The 18,455-nt window shown below is 40.2% G+C and overlaps 2 protein-coding genes across 6 annotated transcripts in view; one reads left to right on the forward strand and one right to left on the reverse strand.

Annotated features, from left to right (window-relative positions):
* CEBPZOS (CEBPZ opposite strand) lies at positions 1-5,595 on the forward strand. Of its 5 annotated transcripts, none has more exons than XM_034764957.1 (4): positions 1-278; positions 2,049-2,157; positions 4,939-4,983; positions 5,246-5,328. In XM_034764957.1, exons 2-4 carry the CDS (start codon positions 2,055-2,057, stop codon positions 5,326-5,328), a joined length of 231 nt encoding a protein of 76 aa, XP_034620848.1. In that variant the 5' UTR covers positions 1-278; positions 2,049-2,054. The 5 variants fall into 5 exon arrangements, with proteins under 5 accessions (XP_034620848.1, XP_034620847.1, XP_034620850.1 ...); XM_034764956.1 differs by having other exon boundaries at positions 3-278; positions 2,053-2,157; XM_034764959.1 differs by lacking the exon at positions 1-278 and adding an exon at positions 328-599 and having other exon boundaries at positions 2,053-2,157.
* Positions 5,228-18,455, reverse strand: part of CEBPZ (CCAAT enhancer binding protein zeta) — a 25,454-nt gene continuing 12,226 nt past the window's right edge. The window contains exons 9-16 of the mRNA XM_034764952.1: positions 15,662-15,728; positions 13,936-14,036; positions 12,686-12,746; positions 11,406-11,614; positions 9,020-9,097; positions 6,588-6,649; positions 6,403-6,484; positions 5,228-5,510 (exon numbers count right to left, since the gene is read on the reverse strand). Of these exons, the coding sequence (XP_034620843.1) occupies positions 5,371-5,510; positions 6,403-6,484; positions 6,588-6,649; positions 9,020-9,097; positions 11,406-11,614; positions 12,686-12,746; positions 13,936-14,036; positions 15,662-15,728 (800 nt within the window). The 3' untranslated portion in view covers positions 5,228-5,370. The remainder of the gene's footprint in view (positions 5,511-6,402; positions 6,485-6,587; positions 6,650-9,019; positions 9,098-11,405; positions 11,615-12,685; positions 12,747-13,935; positions 14,037-15,661; positions 15,729-18,455) is intronic.

The following is an 18,455-nucleotide window of genomic DNA, read 5'->3' on the forward strand; positions in this document are numbered from 1 at the left end:
GGCTCAGAGCCTCGTCGCGGCCTCTCCTGAAGCTTGGGCAGCAGTAGACAGCGCTGTGCTGGGAGGGGGCTGTTTATAACCTCCCCACACACACACACACACACACACCCTGTGGGGATTGATCATTGGCGGAAGACGGTTGTACGCATGCGCTCACGGACAGCGCCTCCTAACCGTGCCTATGCGCTACTGTGTCTGCACGCACGTTACTGGGCGCAAAACCAGACTGCGCCTGCGCTGGGGAGCGAGTCCCTCCCCTCCCCTCTGAAGGACGTAAGGTGAGTGGCGATGCCCGCCAGCCGCCGGGGAAGGGCGCGTGCTGTTCGCTAACGCGGAGGCTGCTGTTTCGCGGCGTTGTGATCAGTGACGCTGGGTGCTGGGCCGCGCGCCCCGGGGAAGGGGCGGGGGTCTGCGGCCGCAGCGGGTGAACGGTGGGGTGACCGTAATGGGCCCTCAGGTTATGATGCGGAAGTAGAATCTGTTTTCTGCTTCCGGGTCGCTCTGCTTGCTGCTGCAGTTGGAACGAGCGAGCTAGTCGGGGCCGCGAGTACAAGGGGCGAGGCCTGGAAACCGCCGGAGGCGGAGGTTCAACATTGCAGGTTTCTCCCGCGCTTAGCTCTTCCCCGTCGCGCGCACAGGCCGGTCACGTGCCCTCGCCGGACTATGGTGGGGAGGAGGGTCACGTGTTTCTCACGCGGCGCTGGCGAGCTGCCGCGGGCGCGTTCCGGGCCCCGCCTTCCCAGCTGCGCTCGTGCCAGTTGACTTTCCCAGTTGCTCGCTAACGGCCCTGTTCTCCGCTGAGCGGTTTCCCGCCTGATTCCCCTTCCTCCCTCATCCCGCGCCAGCTGCTTTTTCCGGCCTTTTCCCACCTCAACTGCTGGGCTCCCCCATGCGCGGTTCTTGCCAGCGTGTGGCCCGCAGGGCGCCCGCCCGTCGCTGTTCGTACGCGCCGTGTCCAACCTTAGCGCCTTTGGTTGCAGATGAATCCGGGCCTCGCCCGGTGCCTGCAGCGCGCGGGGCATTGGGCCGGCCTCAGCCCGTGGCCGGACTTGGCCGTAGTGCAGCGTGTGTTGGCTGAAGGCTTGCCCTGGCCTGCTGTGGGGCCCGCTGCATTGATTTTAATGGGAGCTAAGACCCCATGCGCTAGCCAACTCTTAAAGCAAAAGTTATTTTCAGAGCTGTAAATTCCAGATGTTAAAAGGTGACTGGCAAGCCACCGCTTCAGGTGCCATCAACTGCAGCAGTATATGCTGGAGGTCCCAGTAGTCAAGCTGAAGGGGGTGCAGGTTGGAGCTAACTAAACCTTGGGGACCAGTGAGGACTAGCACCCATCTAACTACTGATGTCACATCATGCATGGACTCCTGCCTAGGAATATGGCTCAGATAAACGTTGAGCTTTATATTTAACCACCCAGAGCATTACTTTTGTAAAATTTTGTTTTAAATGTATAAAAGGGACCTAGAAAAAAAATAAAAACCTATCGGTTTCTAGGTAACATGCTAAATGCTCCTTGTCAGGCCTGATCCAGCACCCACTGAAGTCAATAGGAACTCCCAGGAACTTTGTTGCATCTGAAGAAGTGAAGTTTTTACCCACGAAAGCTTATGCCCAAATAAATCTATTAGTCTTTAAGGTGCCACCAGAGTCCTTGTTGTTTTTGTAGATATAGATTAACCCGGCTACCCCCTGATACTTGGTGGATATTAGATTCATCTCTAGTCAGTATATTTAAGGCATTCCACACTTGCAGTACTCTGATGGATTCCTGATGATAGCTCAGTGGTTTGAGCATTGGCCTGCTAAACACAGGGTTGTGAGTTCAATCCTTGAGGGGGCCACTTAGGGATCTGGGGCAAAATCAGTACTTGGTCCTGCTAGTATTCAATGACCTTTTGGGGCCCCTTCCAGTTCTATGAGATAGGTATATCTCCATATATAATTTAAGAATAAGCAGAAATTCTTAAGATATCTTTATTACTTTAGTTCAAGAATGAAAATGTTAGCATCTCTAGAGTAAAATGCTTATCCAACTCTATTTTTAAAAGTTAGGCATGGAACCTGTTGCAAGAAAGATCTTCAAAGGAGTTTTACTTTTGGAAATGGCTGCGGTTGCTGGAGCATATTCACTATTTTACAGAATGGACACAAATCAAGGTAATAAAGTGGTTTTAGAAATTACTCCTGATGGTGGGTACCAACATTTCTTATAAGAAAAGTGGAAAAATTAGTAGAGAGTGGATAAGGGAGCAAAATGTTGATTCCCAAAATTAAAAAGTTGAAACTTCTCTTCACACCAGTCCATACTGTTTTTCTACTCTGTTTTCTGTAAACAGAGTAGTTTGTGAAGAAACCAACTGTGAATGTAATATTGGGGTGGGGGAGACTGTACTTAAGAGGACAGATAATTTACTGGGCTATGTCCCAAGAACTTAGCCTAATAGTAAATGACTGAGACTTATTAGGAGGTTATATGTATACTAAGGTAGTGAGGTGTAGGGGGGAATAGAACCATCATGAAATAACTTCTGTTTCAGCAGTCTGTATGTTAACTGTGTAACAGGTGAGATCTGATTAGTAATCTGTTGTGGAATTATTACCTCCCCAGAACACCTTATCCTAAGGACAGGGACAAGGTTTCAAGTAGGAAAAAACTCATCTAAGCATTTGTTGCTGAAAGATTGTATTGGTGAAAAAGAAATTGTTCATCTATTAGATTACTCCTGAGGGAATTCTGTGCCATAAGAATAAAAATTATGCGCACAATATTTTAAAGTTCTGCAAATGTTCCCAATAAACGGGGAAGCTCCAGCATGGCAATGGGGCGTACAGGCCACTGGGTGCATGGAGGTGGGATATCACCCTGAAATGTATGCTCTCCCCGTCCGATATAGACTTGGTGGTGAGGATCTTGACACAGCACAAGGCCAGGCCTGCCCCTCTGTGACAGGCATACCAGGTGTGGGCAGGCAGGCTCAGCCCAGCAGGATCCAAATGTGGAGGGATCCAGGTGTGGATTGAGAGGGTTTGGTGTGAGCATCTCAATTGGGGTCTGTAACCATGTAACCACTCTTGCAGCTTCCCTGGCAGAAAGTTGTACTTCTGCAGGGGACATGAATTCTGGGTGCATGCAGTGGTGCAGAATTCCCCCAGCAGTAATCTATAGCACGTATTATATAAGAGAGAGACTAAATTAGGGCCTGGAGAAACCTCACTCTGCTCAGGACAAAGCCTAGCTCACATCAAGTGAACCCTCAGACCTAGAGAGTTTAGCAGATTCACTGTCAGTTAAGGCTCTCCCAGGAGAGTTTTATACTGCCACTCATTACTCTAGTACAGGGGTCGGCAACCTTTGAGAACTGGTGTGTCAAGTCTTCATTTATTTACTGTAATTTAAGGTTTCACGTGCCACTAATACATTTTACATTTACAGGGGCCAGCAGACAGAATCCCAAACCGGCAGTGGGGGTGGCAGATGGAACCCCAGACCAGCAGCGGGCTGAGCCGCTCAGCCCGCTGACGGTCTAGGGTTCTGGCCGCCAGCCCCTGCCAACTGGGGTCCCGGCCACTCAGCCCACTGCCGGCTCAGGGTTCTGTCCATCCACACTGGCAGTGGGGCTGGCGGCCGAGAAATCAGAATGAGAATTTTTCTGTTATCTTCAGATATTTGTGACTTATGGCACAGCTTCAGGGCAGGTCAAACTGCAAAGATACACTTGTTCTCTTCAAACAATGTTAGGGATCTATTGCCATCTGAGTGGCGGTTCTACTGTAGGTCAGATTTAGATCAGATGATCAGAAATGGAGTTATGTAGAACTAAAGAGCTTTGAAAAGGAGGGACTATCCAGAGAAGCACCTTATCCTAGTGTGTTTAAAAAAAAAAAAGGTTGTGGGGGAAGTCTGTGGCTGATGTAGTAGCAATTAGGTACAAAGCTTTAGGTGTGTTAAGGAATAACATGAGCTCAAATTTAGGTTTGCACAGAGGATGGAGATACTCTTTTCAGCTTCCAGGATGGCACTGATAAAGTTAATCTGCAGCCAAATAAGGGAAGTTGTCTGGAGGAGCCTGGTTATTAAGAGAGAAAGATCTAGCTGAATCCTCTAAGGTAGGGGTTCTCAACCTTTTAATTTGAGCCCCTCCTCCCCCACAAAATGCTATAAAAACTCCACAGCCCACCTGTGTCACAATAACTGGTTTTCTACATATAAAAGCCAGGGCTGATATTACCAGAGGGGCTCCCATGAAGCTAAGTTGTTCAGGCTTCCGCTTCAGCCCCAGGTGACGGGGCTCAGTGCCCTAGGGTTCAGCCTCATGCAGTGGGGCTTCAGCTTTCTAACCTGGGCCCCAGCGAGTGTAACACTGGCTCTGCTTGGCTGACCCCCTGAAACCTACTCACGGCCCCCTCTAAGGCATTGTTTCTTAACCAGTTTGTGGGCTAGTGCAAGTCCCCAAGATTTAGGAAGGCAGCAAGCCAGTATCAAAAAGGTTGAGAAACACTGCTCTGAGGGATGCTCAATGCTTGAACTTGTAATAAACTTGGGGCAAGCTCTTTGGCTCAACCCTTCCTTTAAAAAACTCTAGATTCTACAACCTCTGAGTTTTAGGAGGGAGAATTTTTTGTATCTCTTTTGCAAAAGGAAAGACTTTTCACTGGTAAAACCTTAAGAGCCAGATGTTCAGAGGGACCCATCAGGCTTTTCTTGCCCATTTCACTAGTTGGGGACAGGCTCAAAGTGTCTTACTTTTATTTACAAGTTAACTCAGATGTATTGTTCGAACACTGAAAAATCTTGAATGAAATTAAATTACATATTACTTAATAGTATCTAAAGACTAAGAAAGCTGCCTTTTGAATACAGAAACATCCATTCCATTGGTGCAATTGTTCATTTATTTTTTGGAGAATAGTTGTAATTTTTTCTTATTCCCTTATCAGATTTTAGGCATACAATGAACAGGAGATTTCCATCCATTCTGGAAGGTAAGTTACTTCTTGCCAACTAAAAGAAAACACTTGATAAAGCTCGTATGTCTTTTTGATGGTGAATTATCTTCTAGTTTTGCATTGTTTAAATGTTTTTCAGAAGTGCAGAGATTGTAAAATGTACATTTCGCTAGAGACAATTCTAGTGATTTTTTTTCTACTCATTTTATTACATTTGTAATTCATCTTAGACCTAAAAATTCAGATGCACGTAAGAAGAATAGATGACTCTGATGCCTTCTCTTATATATTTTCACAGTTTATTACAAAAGCAATGAACGGTCTGGAGTTTATGGAAAAAGGGAGGAGGACCGACTGAAATGGCTAAGCAGCAAAAGTTAGAAGTAAGTAAAAACAGAAGCAGTTTCAAACAAAATGTCTCATTCATTTTCTTGACTTTTTGCCTTTGTGTTTATTTTTCAGGCCTTTGTGTTTGAACTGTTTTTTCTTCTTGATAATATTTTTCACATCTCTGTTATGAAGCCAATTGTCACGCTCTGCTTCCCACCTGAGCTGTTTGACACCTACAAGGGAAGAAGAGGGGATAACTTATGTATCCTTTGAACATAGTTTGGTATTTGAATAAATGATAAATTCATAAAACACCAATCAAGTGTGAATTATTGGATTTTACACCTCAGAAGAAATTTTTCCATTATGCAAAAACTATTCTACCTGGAACCTTTTGGGCCTGTTGCAAAGGCACAAATTTTAGAATTGCTTTCATGTATCCTGTGTTATAGTTTGCATTAATACTATTGTTTAAGTAGAAATACTCAGTGTCTAGGATAAGAAATTTTTTTTAGGCTAGAGAAATGATGTAAAGAATTAATACAAAGCCTTAATTATACTCAACACAACAGGTTTTATCTATTTGATATCTACTTTTCAAAGTGGGATTATACAGATTTAGATTTGTGGGGAAAAAACTGTTTTTGCTCCATATACACCAAAGCTGGGGAGTGGTGTATTTGGCTAAACCTTGGTTACATCAGTTTTTATACTGGGGAGAAAGTTAAATGCTTCTAGAAATTTAAAACCAGTTAAGCTATGTAATTTAGAATTAGGTATTTAATGATGCAAGTCAAAAGCTGCACATTATTTTGCAAAATGCTTGCAAGTACTATGACTAAGAATACAATTAAATGTAGACTAGGATGAGAGTCCTTAACAACAAGTACTGTTGTATTATACATCATGTACCTACATAAAATAAATTAAGGTTATACTGGAGCAACAGCTCAATTATTTTTTTTGTGGAGTAAGTTAAACTTTGTGTATTCCATTTAAAATGGAAATTTTTAAATATCAACTAAGCAATGAAATTTTTTCTTATTGTCATAATGATCATGCATAGATACCTATTCAAATAGGGTAAGGGTATAGTTTGTTTTTAGAAGATGTAACTGCACTTACTTGCATTATCTTTGTTAGCCATTGCATTCATACCAATGTTGTCAAACTTGGACCTAACATTTTCATCCAGAAGAGTGCCAAACTTTAAAGAAAGAAATAATAGTATTTTGTTTATGGAAAGATATACCCAGGCAAAATGTGAGATCAAACGTTTTTTCTTAATTATATATACTAATCAGACTTACCTCTTCTGCAGCAGAAAGCATGCTGATGTCTTTGAGTTTTCTTTTCTTTTGCTGCTTTGATCCTTCAAATAGAAAAAAGTTATTGAATTGTAATCAACAGCTAAAATTCTACATTCTGCCAGGCGGCATCACCAGACAAAAAAAATCATCCTTTAATAACATTGTCCAAAGTATCTGATTTCTATTAGAAAGCTCCTACAAAAGCATCTATTTAATACAGCGAAGTAGCTAGAATGTAACTAGAAGATAGAGAAATCCTCCATCATTTCATTGCAGAGAGAGATGTGTGAACAGATTACTATTACAATATATGTATATTATTAAGCAATCTAAAGATGCAATCAGGATCAAGGCCCAATAGTGCTTACAGTTGAAGACAAGTGAAAGATGAAGGGTCAAGGGAGAGAGCTACAATCCAAAATATACAATTTTCACATACATGTTAGCATTTATAATAAAATGAGTGTTAATTATCTGATAACTCCATCTGTCCCTCAAGCAGTCATTAATTGGCTGACTTCTAATCAGTGCTGCAGCAGAAATGGGTCTTGAGAGTACTAACTTCTGGAGTCATTCACGGAGAAGATTTCAATAGCACTGACTAGCACACAGAAGGAACTGATCTCACAAAAGTGGTCTGCTAGTGTTTGTTACAAAAATACACTAGAAAGTTTAAAATCTACATAGTTTAGTATAAAAAAATTGGAGATTAGTTCCCTCAGACAGAAGGGATAGCTGATAAGAGCGGGGATTGTGTGCCAGTATTTTTTTCCTCCCAAAAAGGATTGCCTCAGTAAAAGCATACAGAATCAAAGCCTAATGGCTAGGGCCCTACCAAATTCACAGCCGTGAAAAACATGTCACAAATTGTTAAATCTGGTCTTTTGTGTGTTTTTACTCTATTCCCCCCCTGTAAAATCTGTATAAACCAATGTTTCTCAAATTGGGAGTTCAGACCCAAAAGGGAGTTGCAGGAGGTCACAAGGTTAGTCTAGGGGGTTGTGATATTGCCACCCTTACTTCAGGACAGCTGGAGAGTGGCTGCTGCTGGCCAGGAGCCCACCTCTGAAGGCAGTGCCCTGCAAGCAGCAGTCAAGGTGGCAATACCATACCATGCCACTCTTACTTCTGTGCTGCTACTATCAAAGCTGGGCAGCTGGAGAGTGGCGGCTGCTGACTGAGGGCCCAGCCATTTTGTTGGGAGTCACGAACAACCTCCATTCCTGAGGTGTTCAATTATTCTGAGCTTCTACTGTATGTTTTTAGCTCTCAAGCTTTAAGGGGTTTGGATACGTTGACTCTTTAACACACACATCCTTTAACCAAAATATTAGTCACCCTTCCCTTCAGATGCTCAACTTTCACTTAGTTCTTGTGATGTCCTTATTTCTCCAGCTTTCCAGTCATCAAAACCTGAATTTCTAATGTACATAACAAGCAAATTTAAAAAAACAAAACAACTTTAGGTAAACTTTATACGTCAAGAAAGTAGCAAAAAAGGGTTCAACCGTTTTTGCAGGTTGTTTAAGACCTAAAGCAGTGATACTGAGACTTCAATGGTTCAAGACCATAATTAGTGATCAATACTACCCAAAAGAGCCACAGTAGTGTGAGTTCATTGTTTCATTTACAACAGTACTGAATATTCATCTTTAAACTGTATGACAAAATATTTAGTTTTATATATTCTCACAGCAAAATGACTAGCCACATATTTTATCAACTACAATGGGTTAACATAATAAAAGCACCCTGATTAATAATAAATCAGTGTTTTAATATGTTCTGCACAGAGCCACAAGCGACACCTTAAAGAGCCACTTGTAGCTCCCAAGCCTCAGTCTGAATATCACTGATGTAAAGCAACAGCGCAAAGCTGTCTGATGCTGGAGGATTTTTTTTTTTTGAGTGGGAGTGGAAAAAAGATACCCCACCTGTTGAATTCATCCATTCACTCACTTTCCATGCCTAAAACTGAATTTATATCAAATTTGCATTAGTTTGCATTTTAGTTTTGTTTTCATTACCAACAGCAGGCCACAGCTCTAGAAGAATCTGAGGAAGCCATAGATTTCCCTTTTTAAATAAATCTAGACTACAATATAGGGAGGTCAGTAGCACAAACTTGTGCTGCATGTAGTGTATTCAGGTACAATGCAATCTGCTCTACATATCTGCTAATTCAACTCAACCTTAACAGCTTCTTAAGAGCTGTTACTAATACTCAACTGTACCAGACTGACTGGATTTGCAGTATGTACAGGAGTGAGAAATTCATTTTCACTAAAATGGAATTTGAACTCATGTTTCCAGAGGCAAAAGATTAGTGCACTAACCCCCTACAACACAAAGCCCTCTGCCATTCTACATACTTCCCACAGCGTACATTCAAATTAACCTTTCTCAAACTTTAAATGCAAATATATTCTTACCTTCAAATGATCCAGCAAAATCAGTATCTTTTTTTCTCTTGCCTTTTTTACTGACAGACTTAACCTGATCTTTACCATCTATTATCAAAGAAAACCAAATAGGTCACTATAATTTGAACAGTATACACTATATTTAAAACATTAACTACAAAGATTAACATGTTCATTAAGGCACATTTGCCCCATTATTCTGTTGAGCTTGCTCTTAGAAAACATTAAAACCACGATGGAAATACTCAAATTTTCAATTTAAACCCACAGATCCTGGGAAATGTTAAGTTATTCATGCCAACTTTAAATGCCTCTCTTGCCTACTATCACAGCGTGGAAGATATATTAAATAAAGCACTGATCACAGCACAAAAGTTACAAAGAAACATTGAATTATGTAAAATGTATACATTTGATGAACAGTGTGGTATGTTATTAGGCTTGGCAGGATTAGATTTTTATCCGTAAATGTCAATAAATGTTGATTTTACTGTACACACCCATCAATGAAAAAATATTTCTATTGATAACACCTATTATCATTAGTTACTGTTTTCCACTATGAAAATTTAAATTGATAAAAATGGGAAAAAATGCTTTAAATTGAATATCGATATTACCTGTTGAAATTATAAAAAAAATTCCAGCAAGCTAAGACAGGAACTCCTCGCTTAATGTTGTAGTTATGTTCCTGAAAAATGCTACCCTAAGCAAAACAATGTTAAGTGAATCTAATTTCCCCATAAGAATTAATGTAAATGGGCGGGTCAGGTTCCAGGGATTTTTTTTTTTTTGCGCCAGACAAAAGACTATATCTATATATATATATATATATAGATAATCTCCACACATATATACAGTATAAGTTTTAAACAAATTATTGCTGTGTACATTATTAAATTGTAATTGTGAAGCTTGGTTGAGGGTGGAAGAGGGTGGGCTATTTCCCAGGGAATAAATTGCTGCTAAATGATGAACTGAGCTGAGCCCTCAAGAGTTAACACAGCTTCACACTCTACAAGGCAGCACGGCAGAGACATACACTGTGTGTGCATTGCCCCTTTAAGTACACTGCCTTTTTAAGTAGATTAGCAAGTTTAGACAGCAGCTGCTGCCAACAAGCTCCCTGTCCTGAGCCATCATCCGTCCCCCTTCCTCCCCCCCCCCGTGGAAATGGGGTAAAGGAGGAGTGGGAGGACACCCTGACATTAGCACCGCTCTTCTCTCCCCCGCACAGCAAGCAGTAGGCTCCCGGCAGCAGCTACAAGGCAGAGGGTAGGAGGGGACAGCTGAATTGCCCAGCAGTTGATAGCCTGTTGGGCGGCTGCTGCACAGGGAACTTAGGGGAGCGGGGAGCTGATAGGGGCGCTGCCGGTCCACCCTGGTTCCAACCACACACCAGCTAGCTCCAAGGGCTGCTCTTTCTGCAAGCAGTGGACAAAGCAGGCAGCTGCCAAACGACATTAGGGAGCATTGCACAACTTTAAATGAGCGTGTTCTCTAGTAGATCAGCAATGAGACAACTTTAGGAGAGGAGTTAGTGTATATTATGTAGTAGTGCCCATATGAAAGACAGACATTAAAATCTATCTGAATAGGTTACTTTAGTCCCTGATTATACTCCCTGACCTCAACAAGCCAATATTATAAACCCTCCCTTAATCTCATGCATTTCTTGAAATTGTAAAGTGGTTTCCATGTAAACAATCTCTCTAATAACCTGATCCCGGGTTATTACGTTAAAGTCACAGCTTCAAATTCTTATTATAGAAAAATAAAATTATTAGGCACAGGAATTTTTTTTGTTGTGCTAAATACAATTACAGGAGTCACAAATAGTTACTTATTAACCACTAATTTAAAAACATTAATTGGTCTCAAATTAGCCAGTGGAAAAATTTAATAAATGTTGATTCAAATCATGCATACCTAAAACTAGAATTTGCCAAACATTGATTGATTTATTATTTTTTCCTTAGTGCTGCATAATGGTCACTGTGTAAGTTATTTGTGTAAAGACCTGTTCGTTCATTTGGTTTTTGGAGGTTTTTTGTTTTATTTTTGAGTGTGCAGAGAATAGTGTATCTAGGTTTGTGAAGTATTTAAGACCAAGTTTTCAAAGATGTGTGCTTAAAATTAGGCACCTAATTCTATATTTAGACTCCTAAATAAAAGTGGCCTCATTTTCAGAGGTAATGAGTACCTGCAACTCACTGCCTTCAATTGGAGCTTCTTGGACAAAGAGTGACTTCAGTGGAAGCTGCTGGTAGCTCAGCATCTCTGAAAGCCAGGACTCTGATTTAGGTCCCTATACATGGATTTAAACACCTAATCTATGCATCCAAATTTTAAAAAGTATTTTATGCTTCAATGCTGGTAATGAATGTTGCCTTACCTGGACTGTTGTCATCATCTGATACATCCATAAATGCACCTCCCTCTTCATCAATGTCATCTCCAAACTCTTCATCCATACTTCCCAGGGAGACTACTTCATCATCCATCTCATTGAATTCATCTTCATCATCAGAATCTTCCAAGTCATCACTGTATTCCTCACCTCCTTTGCTTTTCTTACCACCCTTGGGCTTGTTTTTTATATTACTAAAATACACAATAATACTCAGCACTTCCAGCCTCGTTAGATGTCTACAGATAACACCCATCTATTTCAAAGTGCTGTACTAGGAAGTTAAGAATCATTACAAATAATTTTAAAAGTAACCCACGGCGTAATCAATTGGCACTTACAGAATATTAAAAATACATCAAACTGAATTTAACACAAGGAATGCTGCTAAAAAGTCTGAAGAGAGTCCTGTGATTAAGGTACTCTTTTGACAACAGCTAGCTATATGTGTTGTTACATGTTCTAATGGTCCCAGTTCATTTTCAGAAATCCTTTTACACAGGAGATAGTTGAGCTGCTTTCAAAGACACCCCCAGAAGCCTTAGCAGCCTATTAAATGGAAAACTGAGAATATGACCTAGTATAGCACATTAATGGAATAAAGGAGGGGAACTGACCCATCCTGAAACACTACAGGGGGCGGGAGGTTGGTGAGGGGAATGGTGGGGTAGAGGTGGTAACGAAGAAGAAGAGTTTGAAAGGGAACAAGATCTGGATCAAAATGTTTTAAGGTTTACTATAAATTTAAGCTATAATTTCCCCCCCTCCTCCCAAAAGAAATTTCAATTTCTTTAGTGAATTTTAAAAGTACATTTCAAATAAAATTGCACATTCAATCATTAATGGAGCCAATGAGTTACTGGGAATTAAGTTATGTAACTCTGGACTTCTACCACAGGATCAGAATCCCAGTTTTTAAATTTCATGCATCATGTATCATTCCAATTTATGATTACACTCACTAGCATTATCTGACCGTGAAAACCAAGAAGATACAGACTTGCTTGCTGGATCATTCTATGATATAAATAAAGTGCCCAGCCTCATGCTTTCTGGGCCAAGTTGCAAGTGCCATAGCATCAGCATGCTCAACCCGGGGGGGAGGGGGTGGAAGAGAGACACGCAGCATTCAACAATGATGCCTTGTGCAAAATGATACTGAGCAGGGTTGACTTTCTTCAAAAAGTCCCGTCCAGCCCTGTCGAGTAAAACTCTGTAGGGGTAGCACTGAATTAGTACAGAAGGAGCAGAATCAAAAATCTTACCCAGCAAAATCAAGGTCATCCTTGCTAACAGTATCAAAGTAACTGTCACCTTCAAATGAGTCTGAAAGAAAAAAAATGGGGAATTTTCTTTGTTATTGCAACACAAAGCCAAGGGAAATATTTTGAAGTTATTTAATAAATAGACTGAATGCTCTTGGCACAATTTATTATCATTATTCTTAAGTCATCCATTTTCTCAAGCATACTTTGTTTACATTGACTGACTCATCAAGGAAGAATCCCAGTAGATTTTACTTCTACAGAAAACTGGTCAATTAGCTTACATACCATTTAACTGATCCCTCCCCCGCCCCCCCCAGTCACAAGGCATTTCATAATGTAAAAACAATAGCATAGTAAAAGTTTTGAAAGATAATTCCTTTGCACTGGAGAAACAGCTTTTGTTTAGAGAGTTATCTTAAAATTCATTTTGTCTATTTTCTGGCTAAAGTGCAGAGAAATATACATAAATCCTTCCCCCACCTCAGCATCACATGAGAAAATAGTCCCCTATGATTCCAAGTCTTATCTTGTGACACTCATAACCAAGGTATGCAGAATACAGGGAATACTGCAGGGGTTGCACATTCGACTCTGGATTAAGAGTATCCACCACAATCCATCACAGAAGCAAAACAACCTTGGACTTTAAAGGCCACAGTCACTGATGGAATTTAGGAATATAGATCTAAACAAGGGAAGACACCAACTAAGAACAATGATGTGTCAAAAAAAACTATGACACTTCTCTCTTAAGGAATCAAAGTCCTCTTCCTATAAATCCTTGACTGAAAATAGGCTGGCAAAGAAAAGTTAACACAAGGGTGCCTTGGAGCCATGCCTCAAAATTTGTGAAGCAAATGGCCTAACATTAGAAGCAGACTGTACATTAAAAAGACCAATGGTAAAACACAAAAGGGGTCAACGAAAAGTTACAGATATTTTGTTATAATTAGGACTAAATTCTCAAAATGTTGGTCTAAGTTGCACAAGCAAAATATGAAGCTGCAAATTAAACAATGAAAGTTGCAGCATGCACAGACAATCTTAAATTGTAGAGCAGAAACTTACACCAAGTTCACAAGGAAGAGCAGTCACGTAGCCATATGCAGCCATTGGCAGAGATGCATAATCACATTACACAGAGCACTCTATAATAGACAACTGAATAAGTAAAAAAACAGTAGTCTGCATAAGCTGTTCCTTGATGGACTGAGAGTGCTTTACTGCTATGAAAAATACAGCCTTACCCAGTATTCTTTCAAATTCATCATCATCTACATCTTCCACGCTTTCTTCCTCCACTGGACGTTTTCGTTTCTCTTTCTCTTTATCAAGCTTTTTATAAAATCTGAAATATTTAAAAAGTTCTCTGCAATCACACACTACATTACTGATTTGTTCTTATGACACAATGCTTTTAATAAAGCCACAACATGGATTACATGCATTGTATATAAAGTCTGCCAGCTATCACTTAAGTATCAGTTAATGGTTTCAAAAATGGATCGCAATTCAAAGATTTATAGTTCATTTATTTTTCAATTTTAAAAAAAGTGTAAAATGGTGAAATGATGTGAGATTTAAAGCAGTGAAAATGCCTGGATTGTGGTTTCAGAAGTTTCTTTGATCACTGTGAATTTAAAAAAATGACAGGAACAATACACATATGATGTGTGTGATTAAATGAACATTGTCAACTTGAAGTCCAGTTGATCGGGAAAAAAAAAAGTTTAAAAGTAGTTTCAGGTACTATGCTTTCCCCCTGGTTTCGTCTGCCTGTTTTTGTGGGTTTAGTCTCAGTTACCTATTTTTAAAAACATTTTCCTCTCCTTTATTGCAGCAAGATCCACACAAATAAGAGGGAAAAGTGACTAGATATGGGGAGAAAACATGAATTTTACTACACAAAGCATTGTCAAAAGTGCATAAAGCAAACTGAAGAAATAAACATTCTCTCATATTAAAGTTATAATAATCTTAGGTGTTACTTGTAACAATAATTAATAATTTTTCAGGCAGAAGTGTGATTTTTAAGTTGGTGTCTCTAATATCAGGGTCCCATCTATGAAAAGCTTCTGATGTCACTGAAACTTGCGCACACTTTTGCACTGACATGAAAATGGTTTGGAATAGTGATTTATCAAAAGAGAACGCAACGGACTTCCCATAGTTGTGTTAACAGGAGCATTCCATTTCCATCTGCTACTATTTAAAATTAAAATTAAACCACAAAAGCCAAAAATTCAGAGTGAATATCAATAGCGATACTGCCAAGTTCAGCCCAAATTTCAGGTTTAGGAAAAACAAATGTTTGCAAAACCTGAGACCACTAGAAAAGATTCTATGAATTAAGAAAAAAAATCCAATGAAAAGGGTTTTTTTTGTTTGTTTGTTTTTAAAAGACATTCTTCATGCAATGTTTGTAATTCAAACACTAGCATTGTGAGCATATGATAACCTGAAAACAAAAACAGACCATAAATAGAGGAAAAATGGTGAAAAACACAAAAACTATATGAATACCATAAACAGCTACCAGTTAGATATTCGTTTATTGTTCCATTTTAATCAAGTTATTATCAGTAACATATATTTTAAAATAGGCGCAATCAACTTCTTGTGCCTAGGTATTACAGCACACAGGTTATTCATCACGAATCAGTGCTTGCGACTCCATGCTATTGAGTCAACTAAGTGATGTTAGTAGCAGACTGTAATTTTGAATGGCTTTCCTTATAATTTTAAGATTATGTTATCACGCCCTTCTAAAATATTTTTCACAACTTTCAATATTCCACACTGAGCAAGGGAAGTTCCATCATTTCATTACATAAATCCCTCAAGCTAATCCAAATCCTCAGAAACTTCTCAGAGTAAAAATGTCAGGACAAATTTACAAATTCTAATTCTTTTTCTAAAGAGTTACATTTCAGAAACAAAGCTTGTTAAGAGTATTCATAAATATTTAATTACCTGTGGAAAAACACTTCATCCACTGGGATTTTACTTTCATCTTGGGCAAGGAATTCCTTACTGTTGACTGAAAAAACAACAGACCTGGCTTTATGCTTTGCTTCACTAAAGAGGCAAGATTTTATAGCAAGTTGAATATCATTATATAACATGTTTTGTTATGAAAACACTACAGTAAAATTGGTCCCAAACTAAATTTCTGAAATATGGCGTAACTCCTCAATTTCTTAAAATAAGAACTTCACTATATTTACTATTTTAAATGGTAAAATGTGGGCTAACATTCCACTCTACCACAATTCACAGGCATTAGCCCTAACTATCCCCTGGATCCTCATCATTTATATATGTTAGTTAGGGTTAGTAACAACCCAGAATGGGTGTATGTAAAAAAAAACTTTGGAGGTGGGATAGATTTTGGGAACCTGTAGCCTCCGCACTTCTCCCACCACACAAATGAGTCCTTCTCACCCACCTCCTATGACCAAGAGCTTTTCAGCAGCTGGCCCAAAAGAAGTGATCGGAGCAGGATCAAGCATCCCACCACTTCCAAAGTCCAGCACTAATGACGGTGGGGAAAGAAGGAGAAGTATCTGCAGGTACTCAACAGGCACTAAAGCCCCCTCCACCAGAGATGGCAAAAAGATCTTGTGACTGGATTTGGAAGGAGACCAATGGTGACAACAAGCACCTCACTTCCTCCTGCCACACAACCCCCACCACAAAAAAACATTCAAAAGGAGACAAGAAGATCCATGTCCCATTTCACTGCATGCAGAAAACAGCCTGCTCCCTCTGGTAGAGAGAAATGTCACAGCATCTTAAGCCATATCATGGCCTCAATAGTGAAGTCAGGGGAGATGACTGTTTCAGATAAAAGTGCATGATGGAAATGGATTTCCGATAATCAAGGTTACAGGGGAAAACAATGTACAGTGGAACACTAGTAAATTAACTGCTCACAAACACATAGTTTTCGATTTGCTAGGGTGGCCTGATTGCAATTTTTATTAGCTGTATTCCTGCATGGGAGCACTGGTTTCCAGAGGGCCAAATCACAACTGCTTTTCACTCTAAATCCTCTACACTGCAATTTAGGTTGGTAAAATAGCTATTGCAAATGTGACACCCTGATATATTTAGTAAAAATGTGCTATACAAAATAAGGATTTCTAAAGTGCATAAATTGACTAATTCCATTTTTTAAAAATGCTCAGTCTACTCCTTGATTAATGCAATAAATGAATCATCCATTTGAATGAATTCTAGGTAAAAATTTGTGTGTTCATACTGCCACAGAAACCTTGTGCCATTAAAGACACATGGACTACTCTATATACCAGTAGTTCTCAACTGATATACAGCCCACAATGTGTTACCTGGGCTGCAGGGGCCGGGTGGCAGGGCAGCAGCAGCCCCGACCCTTGCTGCATCGGGCAGCCAGATGGCTGCCCCGACCCCGAAAAATCCACTGCGTAGCTGCCCTGGACCCCGTAAGACGGGGCCGTTTTTCAATCCCCACCATGCGGTGTGTGCCGGCAGGCCCGGGCCTCAACCCCGCAGGGTCAGCTGGGAGCCCTGACCACGCAGGGCCCGCCGGGATCCCGGCCAGACCTCTCCGCACCGTGTCGCTGGGAACCTAGGCACACTGCTGGCCTTGTGTGCCAATTCGCGGGTTGAGAACCACTGCTATATACTAACACTACATAGTATTGGCTACAGCACCTCAAAGAGAACAGAACTAGAGGCATAAGAAAGCGCCAAAAAGAGTTACAAAAATCCTTCAGCAGAAGACATGGCAACTATCTTCAGCAGCAAAGGTGTAGACTATTTGTTTATTTGGGGCGGGGGGGGGGGGGAAGGGGAGAGTTTTAGCTGTAGCCCAAGGATTTCATTCTTTGTTGTTGCACATTAAATTAATACTATAATCCCTTTCCCTCCTCATTCCATTACTATCCATTCCTGCTGCCAAACCCTGCCGTTAAGCATTGGAAGGAGCAGGGCCAGACAAAAGCTGGCCTGTTTCTGAAAGAATCTTACCAACATAATGTTGACAAAGATGCCTACTAATCCTAACAATAGTTGCAGATTAGGAATTTTACATAGTAATCAATACTCTTACGGACAGATCTTAATGCGATTAAAATCATTATATAATGGTTCTAGGAGGTTTAAATCACCTTTCCTATTTAAGTCATTTAGACAGAATAAATGTGGTTATATGATAACTTGGGAACAGGAATATGAATTGAAACGAGAGATCCAGCACAAACTTATATAATATTTTACACACACAGTTAAGTGTTTAAAACCTCATTTCATTTTAAACAGTTAATTATTAGAATGTTGTAACTAAAACAAATATTTGTAAAGTAAGACATTTAGTTAAGCTTCTGCAAACAACCTTAACTCTGACTGTATCCCAACCCCATCTTCCTGTTGGGAATATGAGTATGCTGTTGCACCATTAGCAGTTGTGAATTATTTAAATAATTTCAGATCACTAACAAGTGAATTTGTAACAATATTCTAAACACATCTCAGTAATTGTGGCCCGACCCTACCCATCTTACATAAACTGGATCTAAAGCAGCACACATCAGAGCAGTTTCTGAAGGGCAGGGTATTAGAGCCAAGTGAGGAGCATGGATGAGGTAGATACAAATAGAATAGAATAGAATAGAATAGAATAGAATAGAATAGAAAGGGTGAATGAAGCAGGTAGGGTTCTCTAGAATGGTGGATGACAGCAAGTGCTTTTGTACCATACATAGATAAGCGGCAAGACACTTGT

Source organism: Trachemys scripta, chromosome 3 (genome assembly GCF_013100865.1).
Source record: "Trachemys scripta elegans isolate TJP31775 chromosome 3, CAS_Tse_1.0, whole genome shotgun sequence".
Lineage (NCBI taxonomy): Eukaryota > Metazoa > Chordata > Testudines > Emydidae > Trachemys > Trachemys scripta.